This window comes from Sus scrofa, chromosome 16, assembly GCF_000003025.6.
Source record: "Sus scrofa isolate TJ Tabasco breed Duroc chromosome 16, Sscrofa11.1, whole genome shotgun sequence".
Taxonomy (NCBI): Eukaryota; Metazoa; Chordata; class Mammalia; order Artiodactyla; family Suidae; genus Sus; species Sus scrofa.
The window spans coordinates 26,679,581-26,704,902 of NC_010458.4; the positions used below are offsets into that span (position 1 = coordinate 26,679,581).

At 39.6% G+C, this 25,322-nt stretch overlaps 1 protein-coding gene across 1 annotated transcript; it reads left to right on the top strand.

The window, feature by feature from the left end:
- On the top strand, positions 2,057–24,139 carry C16H5orf51 (chromosome 16 C5orf51 homolog). The gene is made up of 6 exons (XM_003133915.4): positions 2,057–2,254; positions 6,470–6,576; positions 9,183–9,326; positions 10,978–11,109; positions 12,007–12,121; positions 18,537–24,139. Exons 1-6 carry the CDS (start codon positions 2,155–2,157, stop codon positions 18,818–18,820), a joined length of 882 nt encoding a protein of 293 aa, XP_003133963.1. The 5' UTR covers positions 2,057–2,154; the 3' UTR covers positions 18,821–24,139.

The window sequence follows — 25,322 nt, forward strand, 5'->3', positions numbered from 1 at the left end:
GGCGTTGCCATGAGTTGTGGTGTAGGTTGCAGACATGGCTCGGATCCCACGTTGCTGTGGCTCTGGCGTAGACCGGAGGCTACAGCTCCGATTGGACCCCTAGCCTGGGAACCTCCATATGCCGCAGGTGCGGGCCAAAGAAATAGCAAAAAAGACAAAACAAAAACAAAAACAAAAAAACTTGTCTCTGGAGGAGACATTTTGGGGGGTGGGGGGATGTGCCTGGGTTTGGGATGGAAATCCTGTGAAATTGGATTGTTATGATCATTATACAACTACAGATGTGATAAATTCATTTGAGTAAAAAAAAAAAAAGGAGTTCCCGTCGTGGCTCAGTGGTTAACGAATCCGACTAGGAACCATGAGGTTGCGGGTTCGATCCCTGCCCTTGCTCAGTGGGTTAATGATCCGGCGTTGCAGTGAGCTGTGTTGTAGGTTGCAGACACGGCTCGGATCCCAAGTTGCTGTGGCTCTGGCATAGGCCAGTGGCCACAGCTCCGATTCGACCCCTAGCCTGGGAACCTCCAAAAAAAAAAAAAAAAGAAAAAACAACGTGCTCAATGTAAGAGTTGTGAGCTAAGTTTTTTTGTGGGCCTAATGAAGACTGTGACTGGGAAGACACCCTGTCAGATAGCTCTGAGGAACTGCTCCAAAGAGGTAAGGGGAGGTCAGTATATGTGACTTTAGCGAAGGGAGGATATGTGCCGTCATGCACCATTTTGGCAGAAGGTTGCTGCTAATCAGGAGGAGATCTCTGTGTTAATGATTTTAGAGCTTTTCTAGATATGAGAAGATACAAGAAATTGGGCTCATAAAATTTTATGAAAAGATCTATCTGAAGGCCTATTTTGCCAATTTTTCCCAGAACACAGACTGCCTCATTCCTAATTTCTGTCCTGAGCTCCTTTCGGTGTATTCAAAGTCAGGGACTGCACTGGCTAGTGACTTCATTCCTATAGAACCATATCACAAGTGATAATTTTTAATTGGCATCTATTTTTAATATTTCCTATTAAATGAAAAACTACCTCCCTTAAGAAGTAAGAGGATGGAGATTATTCAAGATGTACTGTGTCAAATTTAAAAATTGAAAAACGAGTTAAAAATCTGTTTGATCAGCATAAAGAAAATAAGGAACACAAAGTGGAAGTTAGATTCTTGACTAAGTGCTTTGAAACTCACAATTGAGAAGATGAACTTTGCACACCAAGAGCTCTTTGAGGGTCTTGAGTTGTATGGCAATAGTTTATGTCCAAAATTTGGTGCTATTGTATGAATATGTTAAATGTGAGCTAGCCAAAGGCAATCAGAAGTCAAACAAACTCAGCTATTAAAATTAAGATTTAGGAGTTCCCATGATGGCTCAGCGGTTAATGTATCCGACTAGGAAGGTTGCTGTTTGGATCCCTGGCCTTGCTCGTGGGTTAAGGATCCGGCATTGCCATGAACTGTGGTGTAGGTCCCAGATGTGGCTCGAATCCTGCGTTGCTGTGGCTATGGCATAGGACATGGTCTACAGCTCGGATCAGACCCCTAGCCTGAGAACCTCCATATGCCATGGCTTCAGCCCTAGAAAAGGAAAAAAAAAAAAGACAAAAATAAATAAAAAATAAAATTAAGATTTAGAAAAGCTACACCCAACCGCTTAGACTGGGAACTCCCACCAGTGTCTGGACACCTAGACGCACAATAACCTCTTAGCGATTTGGATGTGCTCCAAGAGAGCCAGTAAGGCTTTCCACATTTTAGGCAACCCAAACCAGACAGTCCAACCTCTAGACTTTCCAGTCGTCTCTACTGCCCGTAAGGGCAGCTCCAGAGAGAGAAGAGACCAGCCAGTCTCTGCTAGGCGCTGGATCAGCTTGGGAACATGGGCGGATTTACAATTGGTTTAGAGAAGCTGCGGGCAGGAAGCGTGCCATGACGTCACGCCCGCCCCAAGAGTCTCCCTGCTTCTCAGCTCTGGTGGTAGAAGACCCAGAGGAGAAAAGTAACTTGGAACAGCCTTTGCAGACCCAAGCGGCTCCTCTGCGCGAGCTGGAGTCCCCTCCCATCGAGTAGGCGAGCTCCGCCCCCACGCCCCGCCCGCGCAGGGGATCAGGTGACCTCGGGCCGGCGCGGTCACGTGGCTGGGCGCGCCCGCCCATTGTGGCCATGGCGGCCGCAGGCTCCAGTGTGGTGAGGCGAGTGGAGGAGCTCGGCGACCTGGCGCAGGCCCACATACAACAACTTAGCGAAGCCGCCGGCGAAGATGGTGAGGGAGCCGAGAAGAGGGAGGCGGGCGGGCGGATGGTGGTTCAGAGTTGGCGCTCGCTCTGCATAAGAGCGGAGGCCGCGGCCTGTAAGTCTTATGGATCCCAGGCCAGAGGTGTTGTTTGCGTCTCTGGCTCCTGCTGCACGGTAGTTGTCTTCCTCCTAGAACTCACATCGCCTGAAGCTAAGGCGTTTTCTTGGAGACCCCATATTTCATAACCCAGGAAAACTGCTGATATTTCAGTCAATTCAATGGCTGCTTGTCCTTGTCTCAGGAGCGACTGGGAAAAAGGCAAGATCTGTATGAAAGTACACACAAAAGTTTAAATGAGTGATTAAAGTTGGGTGATGGTATGCAAACAACTAGTGGTGTTTTTGCTGCAGTAAAGATAGCTAGGCGTGTGTAACAGTTCCACTTTTTCACTGCTGTGTTCTAAATTTCCGTGTTGGAAATTTAGATTCTAAACTCAACTGTAAACAATACAGAAGAGCTTTACATCTCTATAATTTAGACGATTCTTATACATTCATCACCTCCATTCTCTCAAGGATCTGTCTGTACTGGAACACATTTTTGGAAATGTACAAGCTGTTTACTTAGGAAAAATTGGTGTAGCGATTTACTTCGACTTTTGTTCTCTCAGCTGCCTGTAGGTTCTACATTATTTCATCTTGAGTTTTGTACTTTTACTACAGATTTAAAAATTCTTGAAGACCGTCTTGTCATCGAACTCATGGGAAAATAGTAGTGAAATGTTTTCCTAAGAGATTGAATAGTTGGTAAATTTATTAAATAGGGTCCAGGATAAAATGGCTCTAGTTCCAGTGACGATTATTTTGCTGGCTTTTCTTAGGGGCCTCTTCTTAAAAACCCACAGACTAACTTGAAGCTGTTTGCTTTTTTTGGTTTGTGCTAAGTGAATCATGAATAGTTTTTGGACAGTAGTAACTACCTCCTGAAAGTATATCCAAGTTACTGCTAAATAAGCTGTTCAAGGATCTCCACCCCACTCCAGCTTCATTTGAACCAGTCTAAAGAGATCAAAGAATATATCTTATTCACTTAACTACTGCACTCAAAAGCCTTTCTCATTTTACAAGAGTTCTTTAATCCAGTCTAGAGTAGAGGTTGAAAATAAACGTAAAGTGGTATATACTCTTGTTTAGTTTTACAGCTCTGAAATGTAGTAGAATTAAACTGATAGTGTATGAGCTATTCATCAAGATTTTCTGATTTTATGAAGCTTAATTAAAATGTGCTTGATTGTATTTGAAATGAATTTGGTGTTCTTTCCCCATACAGCAAAAATAATTTACACTCACAATTTACCTTTGAATGATATTTTTATTTTTATTTTTTATTTTATTTTATTTATTTTATTTTATTTTATTTTATTTATTTTTTGTCCTTTTGCTATTTCTTTGGGCCGCTCCCGCGGCATATGGAGGTTCCCAGGCTAGGGGTCGAATTGGAGCTGTAGCCCCTGGCCCACGCCAGAGCCACAGCAACGCGTGATCCGAGCCACATCTGCAACCTACACCACAGCTCACAGCCGAATCGTTAACCCACTGAGCAAGGGCAGGGACCAAACCCGCAACCTCATGGTTCCTAGTCGGATTCGTTAACCACTGCGCCACGACGGGAACTCCTGATATTTTTATTTTTACTTATTTTTATTTATTTTTTTGTCTTTTTAGGGCCACACCTGTGGCATATGGAGGTTCCCAGGCTAGGGGTCTAATTGGAGCTATAGCTGCCTGCCACAGCCACAGCCACGCCAGATCTGGGCCAAATCTGCGACCTACACCACAGCTACGGCAACACTGGATCCTTAACCCACTGAGTGAGGCCAGGGATCGAACCTGCAACCTCATGGTTCCTAGTTGGATTCGCCCTGCAACCTCATCGTTCCTAGTTGGATTCACTAACCACTGAGCCACGTCGGGAACTCCTCCTGTTGGCTTTAAATTAAATATGATACAGCCAGACACTCCGTCTGAGAATACTCTTCTTTTTGTTTCTGGTCAACTCTTGTTCATTTAGTTTCATTGTACAACATATTATGTTTACTATACGGACATATACCATGAGAGGGACTTTCTCCTGGAATTATGTGAGAATCATTTGTCTTCACCTTGCCAGTCACTACTTTAAGTGGCCAGGGAAAATACTACATTTTACAAAATTTTTCTGAAATGTGAGCCATTATCCCTCTACCGCCGTAATTATGAGTTCATGTGAGATACTTCAGCAAATATTCATTGAATTCAGTGCAAGTCTTTATATTTAAAATAATCCTGCAAATTAAGAAAATATCAACTAAATTGTTTAAAGAAGCATATAAGGAGTGCCATGTTCCATGCAATTTCAGTTCATGATAGAATCTTTCTGATAGATGATACTTTTTTTTTTTTCTTTTTGCCATATCTTGGGCCACTCCTGTGGCATATGGAGCTTCCCAGGCTAGGGGTCCATTCGGACTTATAGCCACCGGAATAGCCAGAGCCACAACAACGCAGGATCTGAGCCAAGTCTGTAACCTACACCACAGCTCACGGCAACGCCAGATCCTTAACCCACTGAGCAAGGCCAGGGATCGAACTTGCAACCTCATGGTTCCTAGTCAGATTCGTTAACCACAGAGCCTCGACGGGAACTCTTATAGATGATACTTCTGGACTGAGGGGAGATGGCATGGCAATGATAAAGAAGTAATTTTCATTTTAGGTGGATAGTGATCTAGTCTAGGTACAGGAGACCTTACCAGGGAAAATTTAAGGTCATCATATTATTGTCAGCAGATGCAACTTAAGCTGGTGGTGCTATTGTTCCAACACTGAATAATTTACCTGTCTGTCTAGGTGCTGAGGCTGGATCAGATGGACCTTTAGCAAAAAGTGCTACATTTTTCTTTGCCAGTGAGGAGGAAAGAGTATGTATTTCAGTAGGGAACAACATAAGGGTACACACAGGGATGTAAGCATCTTGATAGTAAGCATATTTAAATTTGACTACATGCGATGATGCAGAAAGGTGAATGGCACCTTGGTATGAACACTTTGTAGGTTAGGGAGGAAAAATCTATAAGAAAAAGTGAAAACAGAAGCAAAGGGAATATGACATGAAAGAAAAGGAATAAATTAGACAATGAGGGGGAGTTATTTTTAGAGGATATATCAGAAGTTTTTAGTTTAATTTTGTCCAGGCTTTGAAGGAATTAGGTAATTTGTCTCATCTCTAGGTTTTTTTTTTTTTTTTGTCTTTTTGCTATTTCTTTGGGCCGCTCCCGAGGCATATGGAGGTTCCCAGGCTAGGGGTCCAATCAGAGCCGTAGCCGCTGGCCTACGCCGGAGCCACAGCAACGCGGGATCCGAGCCGAGTCCGCAACCTACACCACAGCTCACGGCAACGCTGGATCCTTAACCCACTAAGCGAGGCCAGGGACCGAACCCGCAACCTCATGGTTCTTAGTTGGATTCGTTAACCACTGCGCCACGACAGGAACTCCTATTTCTAGGTTTTTAAAGGAATAAAATATTCAGGTGTATTGTGTAATTTTAAGTGTAACAGCTATTTGCATACATAAACACACAAACCCAATTATGATACACATAATTGCTCAGAGTGCTTACATTTTTTTTGAGGTATTTGATTTAATCATGTTACTTTGGAGAGTACATTTATGAAATTATAAGTTTTTAAAGTTTTAAGTTTATTGTTTAAACATTTTGAATATGCCAACATCATAAAAGAAGCATTATGGAAATCCAGATTGCACTTAAGAAATGGCAGCTGAACCTAGAAAGTTTTCAAAGCAGCTTTCTAGAATAAATTGCCATGATAAATTTAAGTAGGGTTAGGCATTATGATATACTTCATGTTTTACAAGATATTATTATTTCCATGATATAACAAATTCATTTTTTAAATTATATTTTATTGTATTTTATCTTTTTCAGCCATCCCATAGCATATGGAGTGCCCAAGCCAAGGGTCAGATCTGAGCCGCAGTTGTGACCTACACTATAGCTGCAACAACCTGGATCCCTATTGTGCCTGGGTGGGGATCAAACTTAAGTCCAGGTGCTGCAGAGATGCTGCCGATCTCATTGTGACACAGCTGGAACTCCTCATTTCTTCATTTTAGAGTCGTAATTTATTTTCGTTTAAATAACACTCAAACTATATGAAGTATCATGTTTTTATCTCTTACAGATCACTTTTTAATTCGGGCCTCTGCAGCTCTAGAAAAATTGAAACTTCTGTGTGGAGAAGACAAAGAATGTTCAAATCCATCAAATCTTCTAGAACTTTACACACAGGTACAGAAACATGTGATTTCTGACATGTTGGAGGGGCCAGTTTATTTAAGAGGGCTGACTCCAGAGTTTAGGTGTAATGAAATCAATCTATTATCTATTTAAAATGTTTAATTTTGCTCAGCAGACTATATGTATCAAGCATATAGGCTTAAAACTTTGAGGCAGTATGCCAAGAAGTAAAGTTTACTGGTTATGTTGATTTAAAAAAATAATCAGAAAGGAGTTCTCTTATGGTGCAGCAGGTTAGGGATCCAGCACTGTCACTATAGCAGCTTGGGTTGCTGCTGTGGCACAGGTTTGATCCTTGACCCAGGAACTTCCACATGCCAAGGTGCAGCCAAAAAAAAAAAAAAAATCAGGAAAAAATATTGCAGATAACAGAATTGCTTCCCTTTATGGATGATTAAGCAGAACACTCTTAAGTGCAGTTTCCAAGCTCTTGAAGGTTAGTCAGAGGGAATGGAGGTTTTTGTAAGGGCGCTGATTATTTGTTTTTCCATGAAAATCACCTTTCCTTAGTATTCTTGACTTGACTACTTATGCTTTAGTTATGCAGATCCATAAGATTTTTCTGTTCCCCCCTTCTTCTTTTACTTTCCTTTCAAATTCAGATCTCCATATGGACAGGATCTGTTTTCTTTGTTTTCTCCAAACATTGCTGAAGCAAATTGACATTAAGAAACATAATTTTATTATGGTAACTAACATATGTATAGCACTTCCTAGTTGATAAGAGTGTTTCATATGCCCTTACTTGATTGCCAAGGGATAATAAAGATGAAGTGGTTATAGAAAATAGAGTAAACTGATTGGACCCCTAGCCTGGGAACCTCCATACGCCGCAGACGCAGCCCTAGAAAAAACAAAACAAAAAAAACCCCACAAAAAAACAAGATTAAAGAAAGTAGAGTAAACTTAGTTAACTTCCAGAATGCACATTCGTAGGACTTTCGTGCTTGACACTCTGCTTTCTTTATGGCTTCTGTCTACAAATGTGGTTGAATGACTACTACTCACAAACCCCAGAGAATGGTTGCAGTTTGGGAGAACTCTGCCTAGCTTTCCTGCCAGAAGGCTCTGTGCTTGTCTAATTTCTTTCGCATGGCAGAGTTCTAAACGTTTTAACTTATTTCTGAGTTTAAGGCAAAAGAACTAGAGAAATACAGATTAAAATTCCCTAAACCACTTTGGACCTGAATCAGCAGCTCATTTTTTTTAGGAATACAATCTCTCTCTCGCTGGCTAGGCCTTCCACCCTTAGCACTTAAGTAGTTCTGTGTGCTAGGTACAGTTTTGAGTGCTTTACATATGTCAATTCATTTTACCCTCAAAGCAAGGGACTTTGAAAGGCTTTTAGTTCAGTTTCTTTATTTTGCCAGTGAAGAAACTAAGGCTCCAAAAAAAAAGATTAAATATGACTTATTGGAGTTCCCGTCGTGGCGCAGTAGTTAACGAATCCGACTAGGAACCATGAGGTTGCGGGTTCGGTCCCTGGCCTCGCTTAGTGGGTTAACGATCCGGCGTTGCCGTGAGCTGTGGTGTAGGTTGCAGACGCGGCTCGGATCCTGCGTTGCTGTGGCTCTGGCGTAGGCTGGTGGCTACAGCTCCGATTTGACCCCTAGCCTGGGAACCTCCATATGCCGCGGGAGCGGCCCAAGAAATAGCAGAAAGACAAAAAAAAAAAAAAAAAAAAAAATATGACTTATTGTTTAGTTAGGTAGAATTGATACTAGAATTCAGTTTCCTTAGTCTTAGTCCAGTAGATTAAACAAAGAAAAAGGATTGGGTCATTTTAAAGTGCTTGAACAGAAGTTCCTGCTGTGATGCAGTAGGGTAAGGATCTGATGTAGTCTCTGTAGTAGCTTGGGTCACTGCTGAGGCATGGGTTCAATCCCTGGCCTGGGAACTTCAGTATGCGCTGGGTGCGGCCAAAAAAAAAAAAAAAGTGCTTGAACAGAGTCTTATATTTAGGCATGCTAGGATTTTAGTGTTGGTATTACATATTGTTGGTGGTATGCTGCCTTTATTGGGTGGCAGGATACATAATCCCCAAATATTAGCTCTTCATTTGGGGAGATAGGTCATCTTTTGAAGATTCAATAAGCAAAATTAGAAGTAGTGTCCTTATCTTAATATGGCAGGCATTTAGAGAATGTTCCAGAAGTGTATATATTATGGGATGGAAATCCTGTGAAATTGGATTGTTATGATCATTATACAACTACAGATGTGATAAATTCATTTGAGTAATAAAAAAAAAATTCACTAAAAAAAACCCAAAAAAAGTGTATATATACAAATAACAAAGAATATAATCAAATTTTTAAAAATTATATTGTATATGATTAGCTTGTCTGAATTAAAACATAAATATCCCATTTTATTTTCTTATGGGAAACTAGATAATCAGTATTTTAATAAAATCCTAAGAATTTTTATGTGAAATTCATCTCATTATATTTACAGCTACATATTCTCAAATTTAAATACTGTGTCAGAAGATGTAAATGTCTAATAAAGCATCTATATTTGTAAGATAAAACTGTCAAGAGTAATTCATTAAAATTTAAATCATTTATAGATACCTTTTTTCTCATTTACTTTAGGCTATTTTGGACATGACATATTTTGAGGAGAACAAGCTAGTAGATGAAGATTTTCCTGAGGATTCTTCAGAGAAAGTAAAAGAGTTGATAAGTTTTCTTTCAGAACCAGAAATTTTAGTAAAAGAAAACAATATGCATCCAAAAGTAAGTTTTGCACAACTGTGAATTATGGTGGAATGTTGCTAATTCCTGTTGTACTACTCATTAGAATCTGTATTTTTTTCTTGACTGTATCTTTATCTCTGTTTTGTTTTGTTCTTTTTCCATTTTTGGCTGCCCCACATCATATGGAGTTCCTGGGCCCAGGGATCATATCCAAGCTTCAGTCTCCACCCAAGCTGTAGCTTTGGCAGTGCTGGATCCTTAAACCACTGTGTCTGGCCAGGGATCAAACCTTTGTCCAGGTGTTCCCAAGAGGCTGCCGATCCTGTGTGCCATAGGGGAACTCCAAATGTATCTTTGTTTCTGATTGAAGAAGGGATATATGAAAGTTGAACACTTCAGACTGATGTCACAACTGAAGTGTTGTATTTTCATAAATTTGTTTCAGAATGTTTGTATCGTGGTATTATATTGTCATTACAGTGCCCAGTCACTTTCTAAATGCACACATTTGGTATTTCTGGTCCCTTTACTTTTTTTTTTTTTTTTTTTTGGTCTTTTTGCCTTTTCTAGGGCTGCTCCCGTGGCATATGGAAGTTGCCAGACTAGGGGTCTAATCGGAGCTGTAGCCACCGCCCTACATCAGAGCCACAGCAATGCGGGATCTGAGCTGCGTCTGCAACCTACACCACAGCTCACAGCAACGCCGGATCCTTAACCCACTGAGCAAGGCCAGGGATCTAACCTGCAACCTCATGGTTCCTAGTTGGATTCATTAACCACTGCACCACGATGGGAACTCCGTGCTCCCTTTACTTTTGCATGTGCTATATTTTTTTGAAGATCCTTAGTAATCTAATGACCACATCTCTTATCCTTTCACCTTCCTCATCCTATTGGACATGTGCTGTCTTTCTTAGCACAGATCACTCCTTCCCTTGGAGGCTCTGCATGCTCCTCTTCATCTCTGAGAAGTCATGCTCTTGCTCTTTTCCAAGCATCTCCCTTCTCTCCCATTCTGGAAACACAGGCATTCCCCAAGAATATCTCCTTAATCCTCTGATAGTCTCTCTGTTGACTTTGCTTGATAACCTGTTCAAATGCTTCTTCTTGCCATTTCTATTTAGATGATTCCAAAATTGTTATCTCTAGCCCTGGCTACTCTTCCAAGCCAGTAATTTCTCATCTTTAAGTCTCTGCTGGCTATCTTTACCTAGATATCGTTGTTGCTCTTTGTGTTTTGCCAGGGAATGCTAACTGTGGAAACAAATAATCTCAAGTTTTAAATGATACAACATAGTAAAAGTTTGGTTTATTAAAATTGTTTTTGTGTATATCTTTTCATTATTTTACTTTAGGAATAGTAGAAATTGGTATGATCTTGTTTCAAGTAACATCTGAAAACTATTTTTTTCAGTCAGATTGTGGAAAAGTTATATTTCACATATACTAGAGAATTGGCTACAAAATACTTGAACATCATTTTCTAGAAAAATTTGGAAATTTTTTAACTTTCATGTAGCAATAGATTTGTTTCCAAATGATTTAAAGACATTCCTGTGTAAGTTGCTAAGTGAAGAGCAAATTTTGTGAAATAAGTATTTTTAATTGCTCAATATTTTGAAATTTAATTTTTTTTTTTTTTTATAGACATGAAATTTCTTTTTCTAGCTATGTCTTTGTTGTATTTCAGCACTGCGATTTGCTTGGGGATGAACTCCTGGAATGTCTCTCTTGGAGACGAGGAGCCCTACTTTATATGTACTGTCATTCTCTGACCAAAAGGAGAGAATGGCTCACAAGAAAATCTAGCTTGCTTAAAAAGGTAAAAAGGATTCCTCATACATTTCTGATTATTGACATTTATAGGTTTCTAAAAGCTATCTTTAGTATAAGATTAAGAGTAGAGGAATCAAAGGATCTGGGCTTAAGGCCTAGGCCTTTCCTTACCAGCTGTGTAATCTTAAATTGGAATTACTGTAAAGATTAAATAAGATAACATGTGAAAGCCCTCTGTAAACTGGGAAGTTTTACACTTTTTTTTTTTAAGTTCTGGATTTTCATTTTTCAAAATACAAGGTAGACAATCTGTATTAATTTCTAAGCATGTTTTTTGGCCTGAGGAAAAAACTTGGTTGTGAGTTTCTATTAGCAGTAACTCCTAAAGATCACTCATGACCCTGCTCCTAGAAAATTGTGGCTCTCCGATTTGCCCTGACTCTTCTGGTCAAATCAGTAAATCCAAAGATCCTGTCTTAATATTAGTTTTTTGGTGTTTTTTTTTTTTTTTTAGGGCTGAATCCGCTCCATATGGAGGTTCCTAGGCTAGGGGTCTAATCAGAGCTACAGCTCCTGGCCACAGCCACAACCACAGCTATAGCAACGCCAGATCCCAGCCATTTTGCGACTTACACCTCAGCTCATAGCAACACTGGATCCCCAACCCACTGAGTGAGGCCAGGGATCAAACCTGCATCCTCATGGAAACTATTCGGATTCCCTTCTACTGCACCACAACAGGAACTACTGCCTTACTCTTATTAATTGGAGGATTATACATATAAAAGTTTTAGGGTAGTAGGTCCTTAGACCATTGTAATGTAATGGCCATAAGATATATCTGTATATTAGCCAATTTCCTCTTGAGTAAAAAAATTAACATTTAAAGTTTCTACAGCTCTGCATATAATACTTTGATTCTTTGTCTTTGACTTTCATTTAGTACCTTATTGATGGAATCAGTTACTTGATACAGATGCTAAATTTTCGGTGTCCCATCCAGTTAAATGAAGGCGTTTCTTTCCAAGACCTAGACACAGCTAAATTACTGAGTGAAGGTAATGTGATCTCTTTTTGCAGTTTTCTAGGTGTTTTAGAGCTTTTTAAGACTTTAAGAACTTTATTAGATTTAACTTGATTTAAATTAAGTTTATTACATTTTAGACAAAAATAAAAGGCTTTTTAAAAAATTCAAAAATCTCATGTAATGTAGAAAAATACTGCTGATCTCTACTTAGTAATGTAAGGAGAATAATAAATCGTGTTGCCTTTAATTACTTTTCATCCCCACAAAGCCCTGATCAGGCTCTAGGTTTTGCTACTTGTTACAGAGATTGGAAGTAGCTTTTATTTATTTATTTTTTTTTTGTCTTTTTTGTCTTTTTGTTGTTGTTGTTGTTGCTATTTCTTGGGCCGCTCCCACGGCATATGGAGGTTCCCAGGCTAGGGGTTGAATCGGAGCTGTAGCCACCAGCCTACGCCAGAGCCACAGCAACGCAGGATCCGAGCCGCGTCTGCAACCTACACCACAGCTCACGGCAACGCCGGATCGTTAACCCACTGAACAAGGGCAGGGACCGAACCCGCAACCTCATGGTTCCTAGTCGGATTCATTAACCACTGCGCCACGACGGGAACTCCGGAAGTAGCTTTTAAACAAGAAGATATTTACTGCTTTTACGCTTTAAAAAGGTCCAGAACTTGTTTGGTGGCTTCATGGCATCATCAGGTTCCTATCTTTTTCCTCCATCGTCTTTTGAAGTGGAGCTTTATAGCTTCAGAGGGAGGCGCTTTATATAGAATACATATAAACAGTACTTGCAAGAGCTGTGCAAGGTGCCTCCTTGTTGAGGACATTGCTTCCATTCTCACTATCTCAGTGTCTGAGAATGGAGCTCCTTCCATCTCACTTATGTTTTAGTCTATAGGAATGGCAAAAGAATATGTCTTTCAGCCAAGTCTTTCTTTCAACCTCAGAAACTTACTACAATACTTAGAACATTTCTACCTACATTTCGCTGGCCAGAATTTAATCACATGGCTTCATACATAGCTACAAGGGATCTGGGATGTATAGCCCTTTACATTATATATTGCCATCCCAAATAAAGTTTTTACTAAGAAAGGAGGGAAGAATGAAAATTGCATGGTTTCTGTCATAAACATCTATGCACTTAAAAATGTCAGGAACTAGATATAGAAAATCATTTGGGTTTTAGACTGTGGTTTAAGAAGGACGATCCATCTCTTTTTACAGATGAAAGAATTGAGGTCCTGTGAGCCTGATAAGGTCACATAGCTGGCAAGTGATATTAGATTACATATGTAAACTTTCTATTTTATATTTCATCTGAAATTTCAAATATAGGGAAGAAGAAGGAAACTTTTAGGGAAAATTCTAAATTTTATAAGTGTATTTTAAATCTTCTTTCTTTGTTAGCTTCTGCAGCCTTTTCCTTTCTGTTAGAAAACCTTGCTAGAAAAAAGCCCCATGATTTAAATGTCATTAACATATGACTGGCTACTGGTGTCTACAAGTTGTTATTTTCAGTTTATTCAGGCAAATAGCTTATCAAACTTGTGAATATAAAGTGCTCCTTCAGTAGGCATGATGTTAACAAACATGGGGATATTTCGATATATTTGTGGGAAGTATTTATTCCAGGTAACTAGTGAACTGATAGCTGCATTGAAAATGTCCTTTCTAAAATTTCTTCACCCACCCACCCACCTGGATTGGTGGAAAAGAAGAAAGCAGGGCTGGGCATTAAAGCTGATTTAGAACCAAAGAAAAGGGCATAAGTCACTAATTTCCCTTATTCTCCCAATTCTAGTTGTAAAGTAATATATAATCCTATGGCCTACTATTTTTTTTTTATCATGTGGTACTGCTGCCATCTCTTAGGTTGTAATTAATTGCATTCATGGTTAGTTTCCATTGCTTCTTCAACTGGGGAATCAAAGGCACAGATAGGGTCTCTTTTCTTCAGGAAATAAACATCGACTTAAAAAAATGAACAACCTTAAAGTTGAGAGTTAAGTTTTATTTGGGACAAAATTAGGACTTGAGCCTGGGAGACAGCCTCTCAGCCGGGAGAAAACCGCTCCACTGAGGCAAGGGCAGAGTCAGGGTGTATTGGATGAAGGTGAAGTGGAGGTGCATGCAGCCACGTACACATTTTACAAAAGTTTGCTGCTGGTCTCGTGAATATTAATCACGAGGAGCAGACATCACCATGAAGGATTTTGGTGTTTTTCTAGACATGAGACGATGCAAGAATTGGGCTCATAGAATCTTCACTTAAAAATAGCTAACTATCTGAAGACTTGTTCTTCCAGTTTTCCCAGAACGCAGCCTGCCTGTATTCCTGAGCTCCACCCTGAGCTTCACTCAGGCTGTTGTGGGTCAGCAGCTACAGTGGCTCATGATTTAATCCACATAGAGGCTGATGGCAAGTGCCAAACTCCAGTTCACACAAGAAAACAAAGTTGACTCCATAGCAGTTTTGCCATAGGAGTGAGTCCTCATTTGTGCTTGGCTTCTTGCTCTCATCCAAGGCAGTTTTCTCCTTCCTTCTTCAGTTCTTGAGATGTAGATTAGAAGCCAGGAAACCTACTTTCATAGGCTTAATTACTCCTAAGACCCTAGCAGAGTGGTTCTAATTAAAAAAAAAAATTGTTAGCCAATGTAAAACACAACTCTGAATAATTTTAATACTAATTAGAAAAATTCCATATGAATCATGAAAATATTTTTGAACCTAATGATACTTCACCTGATTTTAGATAAAACTAAAAAAAAATGTATACTTAGTTTGATTTTTTTGTCAAGGTGAGGTAATCATTTTTCCTTTGAACATTACCTGTATGCCATTAAATTTTCAGCTTTTAAAAATTACCAAGTAATATATTTAGTAAACTCCTTTGTCTCATTTACTGTGTTTCAGTCTCCTGTGAGCCTTTATAAAAATAGCCTTGTCAGAATAACTGTGGAGTTAAATCAGTTAAAAAACTGTTCAGCTGTCCACATTGTTGGTTTATACCTTTCTTATGCCACCGAGGAACCTCCTTTCCCAGCAGCCTTTGGCTCATTGCTTAGCCTAGAACGTGGATTTCAGATCTCTTCAAGGAGCAGTTCTGAATTGACATCACTAATTGCCTGGATAGCTTGTTAAAAATACAGATTTCTGTGTACCACCTGCCTGTTCTCATGCCCTTCCTGTGGCATCCAGGAATCTATTTTTATAGCCTCCTGTAATCATACTGCAGTCAGATTTAGACATCACAAGTTCTAGAGAATGATATCTGGCCATTTTTTTTTTCCCCCTGTGAAACCGTCTTTCTGCCTTCACTTCATGGGTTATTCAATACCCGCCCCCACCCCGCACCCCCTACTGTTACATCTGTGTTCACAGAGGATATGAACAGTACAAAGTGAGGATTTTATTGAAAACCATGCTGAACATTAGAAAAAGTATCAAGGAAAATGTATAGCAGCAAAAAGATGATAGTTACAGAGTAGTGGATTCCTTGAGGGAGTAGAGAGGGAGAGTGTGAATTTTTACTTTGTTCATCTCTTCCTTTGATATTTTAATGCAGTAGGTTAGTATAGTCTATGGACGGCAGCCTAACCCTAGGGCTTAGGACTTTGTTAAAAACGCAGATTCAGGGAGTTCCGTCATGGCTCAGTGGTTAACGAATCCAACTAGGAACCATGAGGTTGCGGGTTTGATCCCTGGCCTTGCTCAGTGGGTTAAGGATCCAGCATTGCCGTGAGCTGTGGTGTAGGTCGCAGACATGGCTCGGATCCTGCATTGCTGTGGCTGTGGTGTAGGCTGGCAGCTGTAGCTCCGATTAGACCCCTAGCCTGGGAACCTCCATATGCCATTGCAGGTGCGGCCCTAGAAAAGACAAAAAAAAAAAGAAAAATGCAGATTCATAAATCATAAATTACTGGTAGAGGCCCAGTAATTAGCATATTAGCATGCCTTCCAGGTAATTCTAATCTAATGCAGGCTAAACTTTGAGAACCACTCTTTAGCATGTAGCTGTTCATTCTCTCCCTAGAAATACATTCCCATAGGATATCTGTGTATCCTGCTTAGCAGTCCCTCCTTGTTAATACAAAGAATGAGGCCAGCTTAGAGTTGAGCATGAATTGGATCCCAGATCTCCTTTAAGCAAACACTTACCCTTCACAAGTGGCTTCACTATGTGGAACTTAGCTCAGTGCCTCCTCCTCAGGCTCTAGTCTGCTTAAAAGTTCAACCTTCCTTTCATTTTTGCTTCTATCTCTTTACTCCCTCTAGCAGTCTCTTTAGGAATAATTAGGATATAGGATCACAAAAATGAAAAGGGATATGCATTCAATGAAATGACTGATCTAATATAAAATATAATTCTGGAGTGAAAATTGTTAATTTGGGGAAAAAAACCACACAAACTATTCCTTAAGAAAACTCCATGAAATAAGGAGCTCATGTGGAATCTTGATTTGTTTTTTTTTGCTGTTAAAGAGCTTTGGTGAATTGCACAAAGTCATTAATTTACACTCAGGTTTTTTCACTTCTAAGTCTCTTTATATTCTGAATAATATCTAATGCTGTTCCAGCTTTTTCTTGAGGTTTGTGATCTTTTACCTATGAAGTAATAAAGTGAAAAAAAGATTATGTGTAATATGCATTGTACTTACTGAATTTATACATAAAAAGCATAATTGAGTGTAGCCTATCGTATTTCATGAATGCAACCCTCACATTCTGCTCCTAAATGATGATTTCTTTTGTTGATATAACAGTGTAATGAATCAACTCTTCTGCTAAGCTTATTTATTCTCTTGTTACTATTTATTAGCTGAATTTGTGGTGAAGGGTGAACTGTAGGAACAAACTCTGAGACTGCAAAAATCTAGCAATATATTCAAGACAAAAACTAACAGTTCTGGAAGTTGAATTTTTCTTCTATTTTTAGATCTCTAGTACTATCATGTCATTTCTGATAAGACATTAGGTAAGCAACTGAGATTATGATGCTCACTTACTTGAGGTAAACTTTTCTAATCACACCAGTACTTGTGTAATAGAATAGATCATTATTTGTATTTTAATGACTCTAAAAAGTTAGTCATATAATTTAATAGCACTTTATGGTTTATACATTTTAATTTTTCCATGTTCCTTAAGAAAATTACATGAAATAAGTAGGGCATGTGGAACCGTGATTTTTGCAAATTGAGATTTAAAGAGCTTTGATGAGTTATACAAAGTCAATAATTTATCCCCAGATCTTTACATGGCTGCTGGCCTATGTCACAGCCACAGCAACAGCGGGATCCAAGCCATGTCTGCAACCTACACCATAGCTCATGGCAACACCACATCTGTAACCCACTGAGCAAGGCCAGGGATCAGACTTGCATCCTCATGGATACCAGTCGGGTTCGTTAACCACTGAGCCATGACGGAAACTCCAAGAATGTTTTCAGTTATTGAAAATCCTGGAGTATATTCCTTTTTCCTGGGAACATAAAGCATTTGGATATATTTTAACATCTTTGGTAATTTATAATTATATAGCCTCTCAGGGACATGATTACGCAGGGTCATCTCTGTACACTCTTGTAAAAAGATAGGAGCTATATTATTATTATTATTATTGCTTTTTAGTGCCACACCCGTGGCATATGGAGGTTCCCAGGCTATGGGTTGAATCAGAGCTATAGCTGCGGGCCTACACCACAGCCACAGCAACACAGAATCCGAGCCGTGTCTGCAACCTACACCAAGGCTCATGGCAACCCCCTTAACCCACTGAGGGAAGCCAGGGATTGAACCTGCAACCTCATGGTGACTAGTCAGATTTGTTTCCACTGCACCACAACGGGAACTCCAGGAACTATATTGATCCTAGAGTATAACTCCAAATAAAAGTTGTATTCATGGATGAGATTGAGGGAGTGTCTGAGTACTCTGACACTGTATTTGGGGTGTGGGGTGTACATTCTGGAAGAGGGTTTGCCATTTTAGATGGATTCTCAAAGAGATCCTAAAGACAACTCCAGAAAAGCTAACACACTAACCTCAATGATTTTTTTTTTTTTTTTGGCTGAGCCTTGGCATGTGAAAGTCCCTTGGCCAGGGATCAAACCTGCGCCAGAGCAGTGACTTGACCCACAGCAGTGATGATACCAGGTCCTTAACCAGCTGAACCACTGGGGAACTTCCCTAAACAATTCTTTAAAAATAAGTCTTTTTTTATTGGTGAAAGTGGGCTTGGGCCTCTTTTATAGACAAAAATAGAGATTGAAGTGCCATTGAGGATGAGGATTGTATTAGGGATATTTGGCTTTTCTAAGTCTAGCTGTTAAATGAGAAGGGAAAATGCTTAGTGATGTAAAAGGAATTTATTAGAGTCTTAATCATCAAGTTTTCTTTTTAAATTGTTTAATTCCTATCCCTCCATTGACTTTCCTAGGAATATTTAGTGATATTCATTTGCTGGCTATGATGTACAGTGGAGAAATGTGTTACTGGGGATTGAAGCATTGTGCAGATCAACAGCCAGAAAATCATGAAGTGGATACAGGTGTTTCTGGAGCAAGCTACGCTGCATACAAAGAACCCTTGGATTTCCGAGAAGTGGGAGAAAAAATTTTGAAAAAGTATGTATCTGTGTGCGAAGGACCCCTGAAAGAACAAGAATGGAATACAACAAATGCAAAACAAATTTTAAACTTCTTTCAACATCACACTAACTAGTAAGTTCACCTAGTCCTTTTCAAACAAGAAAACAAACCAAAAGACTCATGAAATGGAAGTTCCAGAAAAGACACCTTGATACTGAATTACACTACATAAAGAAAACCAGTATGGTTATTACCCTTTTTTAAAATGCAGTCACCATCTTTCTTTCACTGTATATTCTAATACCTATGAAGGAATGATTCTTTAATTTCTAAAGTGGCATTTGTATTACTCTAACTCAGTCTGAACCTCAAATATCCTGTAAGTAATACTAAGGAGGAATCAAATTTATCTTTATAAAGATTTTTTTTATTGCTTTAGATTATTTTTTTATTGTGGTACAATATGCATACCTAAAATAGACCATTTTAACTATCTTTAATTATTGTTAATTTTTTTTTTTTTTTTAATTTTATGGTCATACCCTTGGTGTGTGGGGGTTCCTGGGCCAGGGATTGAATCTGAGCTGCAGCTTGCTGACCTGTGCCACGGTGATGGCAATGCCAAATCCTTTAACCCACTGCCAGGGATTGAACCCATGCCTCTGCAGCTATCCAAGCTGCTGCAGTCCAATTCTTAACCCACTGCTCCGCAGTGGGAACTCCTCTATAGATTATTGTTTAATTTCCCTGTCTTGAGGTTTGTTTCACGTCATAGGTTAAAATCAAGTCATGTCTTTGCTTTGGATATATGCTATGGATATAAAAAAAGCAAGATGAAAAATTGTGACTAATATCCAGGTGCCATTTCCAGAATAAGATAATGAAAGATTCCACAAGAGAATTTTTAATTATTGCACCACATACTACTAATGGCATTTAAAAGTTTTAGTCTGTTAGGCATTTTATAAAAATTTTAAAATGATTTTCCTATTTTGTTTAAAAGGATATGTATAGTGTATTAAATGAGTGTTGAAGATAAAACCAAGTTATTTTAGTCTGCCATTAGCTCATATGTCTTTGGGGCACATCTTTCCATGTTTTGAAATTTTAATATTTTTTGTCTTTATTAGTAGGGGTGAGTGTTAAAGGCCAATAGGCTAACCTAGTATCTTGCTTACAGTCTTTCTGTCTACCTCAATTCCTGTTGCTGTCTTGGATCGATCTGACACCTTGCAAGTATCTTTGACCTCTGGGCCATTGACTTCATTACATTCCAGGAACTTAACTCCCATGGCCACACCATGAATATCACCATCCTGAATTTATCTTTCTGAAATTTTAAATTTCAGTCACTAATGATATTCTCATCTTTTTAGCTTTTTTAAATTCTTCATTTTTATTGATTTTTCTCTTATTTCTTTTCTATCTCTTTAGCTTCTTCATAGCCTCTTCCTCTTGACTCTTTTCTCCTCACCATTAGCTTCTTTCAGATTTTCTTCTTTCCTTATCTACCTTCTGCCTTGGGGGGCACCATATTAAGTGCTCTCCAAAGTCCCTTAATTAATCCTACCATTCTACCTTCTTTTCTGGGATGCTTAGTTCTTTGTGAGGTTCCTGCCGCCTGTCAAAGTAGAATCACTCTAAGTATCTCACCTTCAACTTTTTTGGGGGAGGGCTGGGGTTGGGGAGCTGTGCCTGCAGCGTGCAGAAATCCCTGAGCCAGGGATTTAACCTGAGCCATAGTGGTGACAATGCCAAATCCTTAACCACTAGGCCACAAGGGAACTCCCTCACCTTCAACTTTAGAAGAGCCCTCAAGTTAAGCCTTTCATCTGTTACTAGTGTCGCCCCTATCCCTTCCCACGGTTGCTAATCCACATCTCATCACTTTTCTCTGGCCCTTTGTCGCACCCCTAGTGCATGGCTCTTGGTCCCATCTTATAGAAAATAGAGACTCTGAGGAGGTTAGTGTCTGTTTACTTGCCTTGCTCTGTTCATTTTCCCCTTTTTTTAGAGGAAAAGAGGTGGCCTGCTTCATGATGAAGATCAGTCTCTACCTTTCCTCTCTGCCAGCTCCCTCATTTCCCCTGAGTCTTCTCTTCTTTCCGACAATACCTTGTAGGTATTGTTTTTTTCCCAGAGAACTATCTTTTTTTTCTTCCTTCTCCTCCCCTTTTTCCTTCCTTTCTTCTTTTTTTCTCTTTTACTTACTCTGATACAACACAGGTTTGACCTACACGGGTCCACTTATAGGTGGAGTTTGTTCAGTAGTAAACACTACAGTACTATATAATTAGTGATTGGTTACATCTGCAGATACGGAGTAACCACATATATGGAGGGTCGACTGTAAGTTATACTCAGATTTTTGACTGCTAGGGATAGTTGCATCCCTAACCCTCCCATTGTTCAAGGCTCAGCTGTATTCTTGTTTGATGTTACAGATGGCTTCTGCTACCGGCAATGTTAGGCTGACTCCCAAACCTATAGCTTGAATCGCAGCTTTTGCTCTCTACTCCTTTCTAACTGCCCCTTCAGTGTCTTCACTTAGTCCATAGTAATTTTAAATCCAGTAAATTTACATTGGTTCAAACAACTAATCATCATCTTTTTATCTAAAACCTTTTTCAGTTTATGTTTTCTCTTTTTTCAGTCTTCTGCAAAGCAGGGCAACACAGAATGTCATAACCTAGTTTTTTCTGCCTACTTGCCTCCTCTCTGCATTTCTTTCTGTGTGAACAATATTCTAGGCCAAGGTTCTTCAGGCTCCTTTTTGGTGAACATTCTGATAGAGCTTCTTGGGACAAGGAGAGTCTCTATCTCTGCCTTTGTCTTCTTGTTTATCCCTACATGGCTAAGATTTTCATTTAACCTAGCTTTTAACAAGTTTTACTATGAAAATACCTTTGTGCTGTTTAAGTATAAAGATTTAAGGGAGGGTGTTCCTTTCATGGCTTAGTGGTAAGGAACCCCGACTAATATCCATGAGGAAGTGGGTTGCATCCCTGGCCTCGCTCAGTGGGTCAGGGATCCGGTGTTGCCATGAGCTAAGGTATAGGTCGCAGATGAGGCTCAGATCCCTCGTTGCTGTTGCTGTGGCTGTGGCATAGGCCAGCAGCTATAGCTCCGATTGGACTCCTAGCCTGGGAACTTCCATTTGCCGCACCTGCGGCTCTAAAAAGCAAAAAAAAAAAAAAAAAAAAAAAGATTTAGGGAGTTCTCTGATGCAGTAGGTTATGGATCCAACACTGTCGATACAGCAGCTCTGATCACTGCTGTGGTATGGGTTGTTCAGTCCCTAGCTTGGGAACTTTTATATGCTGCAAGCACAGCCCAAAAAATTTAAAAAAATTCATATTACAGACTGCCCTTCCCCACCCCTTTTAGAGTTTCATGATCGATCACCAGTGTACTAGTTCCTTCTGCAGTGTGCTATATGTTTTTTCCCTCGATGTCTTCCTTACTTAGGCTGGAATGCTTTGCCCTTCTTTGTGTCCATGTGAATACTCATTTTTCCTTTAGGACTCAGCTCCGGTATTACTGTATTCATGAAGCTTTTTCCAGCCCTGTTCAGTCAGAGTTACATGGTCCTTTTCTTCTGCTCCCTGAGTTCTCCCCTCCCAAATTATCACACTGATCACATTGCTTTCTAATCACTTTTTTTTAATGAGTTGGTGAACTCCATGTTTTAAACATTTATCTTTATACATAATGCTTAATGAATGGTAGGCCCTTAGTGATGTTTTTTGAGTTTATAAGAGACATGATTCTTAAATACTAAACTCTGCCCTAAAGGGTTACTGCTGTTGGATTATACACTGCCACACCCTCTATACCCATGGTTGACCAGGCTGAGAGGGTATTACTCAGAGGAGTAAAGTATTATTTAGATTTAGAACCAGAGAAAATAAGAGAACTTTCTCTTCAGAAGCTGGGAACGCCGTATTGTCTTCATGACCCTTGTGAACCATTTGGATCTCTGACCAATTGGTACACTAATGAGGGTACAATTGAGTGCTTTTTATACAACTTTTTCATCCCCCACACAATTGGAAAATAATTTGCAGACCGTAACAGTTAAATAATGCCTTTTACTGTGATGTATTACAAAGCAATGAGCTACACATTTTTGTGTGCATTAAAGACTGCTAAGTAAATTCTGTTTCATTTAGAATGGATTAAATAACTTCAACATACCAAATCTTCACATAAGGAAAGTACTATAATTCATTCATCAACAACTATTTATTATGTGCCTACTATATGCCAGGTTTTATCTTAGGCACTGAGGATATACCTTTGTAAAACACCAGAGTTTGTATTCTAGAGGAGGAAGTTAATTCATTTTAAGGAATGTGTATCGTGTCTGTGGTGAGTGCTGTGAGGAATAAAGCAGGTATGGGGCTAGTGTAACTCTGGAGAGCAGTGCTGTTTTATTCACGGGAGGTGGGAAGGTACCTCTAAAGCACCTATTTACCTGAGCATTTGTGTCTTCAAGTTCTACCCCTTTGGTTAAATACCATGAAATGTGCCATTGAACATTCAGTATATTCATAAAGTTTCTCTTATGGAAGTTCTGATGCTGAATTGAATGAATCACTGCTTAAGAACTTAATTAGATCACATTTAAAGGTTTTTTTTTTTTTTTTCCAGTGCGGGCTTTATTAATAGGTAAGTGATAACGTAAAGGTTTTGTAGCCTTTATTACAGTTGGAGTTTCTCTCCATTTTGAGCTCTTTGATGGTTACTAAAACTTAAACTGTTAAAGGATTTTTCATAATCCTTAAATTTGTATGATTGTTTTCCATTATGAATTGTCTCATGTTAACCAGGCTTTGAGACTTGGTTAAAGAGTTTCTGGCTACTGTTAATTGTATGATGCTGATTAAAATACAATTCATGACTGAAGGCTTTCCCTTATTTCTTTGCATGTTGTAGAGTGAGGTGTGAGTCATGGCTACAACTCCCACAATAAAATTTACATTCCTGCCTTTATAATCCCACTGGGAATTCTCTCTTGTTCAGTAAAGTGGGAACTGCCTCTAAAGGCATTCTCAGGCTCGTTTTAATGTTATTAAAAACAAAACAAAACAAAATAAAACACACAGCTGGCTGATGTGCTAGATTTAGATTGCTTGTCGCTTTTCTCTCTCCACCTTCCAAGGGCTCCTTTTCTCGCTCCCATAAGGATACCCCATATGCCACAGAATACAGGATTCCACAGTTCTCTAGTATCACCTCCATGTATTTTTTTTTTTTTTTAACACAATATGAGCTATCACGTTATGGAAGTATTACATTAACATACATTTATGTATCCACAATTAAAGTATGCATTATGTATTTGTGCTGCTGTTCTTACTGTTTTGTGTTTTCCAACTTCTAGGAAAATTTTCAAGTAGAATGTTTTGAAGCATATAAACTTTTAAAAAAAAATAAAATCGTATTCCTATATTTGTGTCTTTTTTTCTTTTATATCTAGGTATTGTGTCAGAATGAAAACTTTTTTTTGTCATTTCTAGGGCCACACCCAAGACGTGGAGGTTTCCAGGCTATGTGTCCAGTTGGAGCTGTAGCCGCTGGCCTGTGCCACAGCAACGCCAGATCCGAGCTATGTCTGCGACCTATACCAAGCTCTCGGCAACGCCGGATCCTTAACCCACTGAGCAAGGCCAGGGATCGAACCTACAACCTCATGGTTCCTAGTCGGATTCCTTAACCACTGAGCCACAACAGGAACTCCAGAATAAAAACTTTTATCATCTTAGTTTACTATTTGTAACCAAGCAGGACCCTATTGGGCCTTCCTGGGATAGAACCTCTCCCACTCCTCCACTTGGCTCTTGTTTGTAGAAAAACTAGCCACCTAAGCCTTCCTTCCCCAAGTTCCAGAAATAAATTTAATCATAGAAGTGAGAAAATACAACAAAGGATTTTTTTTTTTAAGCACCTCACCTGTGGCATATTTTTAGTTCCTGGGCTAGGGGTTGATTTGAACTGCAGTTGTGGCCTATGCCAAGCAACACCAGATCCGAGCCACATCTGTCACAATGGGAACTCCCATAGGTAATATTCTGTCACCTACACTACAACTTGCAGCAATGCCCTAGATCCTTAACCCACTGAGCAAGGCCAGGGATCAAATCCAAATCCTCAAAGATACTATTTTGGGTTCTTAACCTGCTGAGCCACAATGGGAACTCCCATAGGTAATATTCTGAGCTGTATTTTTTTTTTTTTGCTTTTGAGGGCTGCACCCATGGCATATGAAGCTCCTGGCCAGGGGTCAAATAAGAGCTACAGCTTCTGTCCTAAGCCACAGCCCCAGCAATGCTAGAGCCACACTGCATCTGTGACCTGCACCATAGCTCACAGCATTGCTGGATAATTAACCCACTGAGGAAGGTCAGGGACTGAACCTGTGCCCTCAAGGATACTAGTTGGGTTTGTTACTCAAGAGTCAAAATAGGAACTCCTATGAGCCAAATCCTTTGGTTTTTCAAATACTGAAACCCCCGCCAGGTGGGAAAAGTTAACTGTATGTGGACCACAAGTATGAAGACCCCAGACCATGTGGAACCAGAAGTTTGACGGTGACTCCATATAACTCACCACCAACCAATCAGAAGAATGTC

Coding starts and splice junctions, on each gene's coding strand:
- C16H5orf51 (XM_003133915.4), top strand. CDS start 2,155: ATGGCGGCCGCAGGCTCCAGTGTGGTGAGGCGAGTGGAGGAGCTCGGC. Junction 9,327..10,977: donor AAAACAATATGCATCCAAAA/GTAAGTTTTGCA, acceptor GTTGTATTTCAG/CACTGCGATTTGCTTGGGGA. Junction 11,110..12,006: donor AATCTAGCTTGCTTAAAAAG/GTAAAAAGGATT, acceptor ACTTTCATTTAG/TACCTTATTGATGGAATCAG.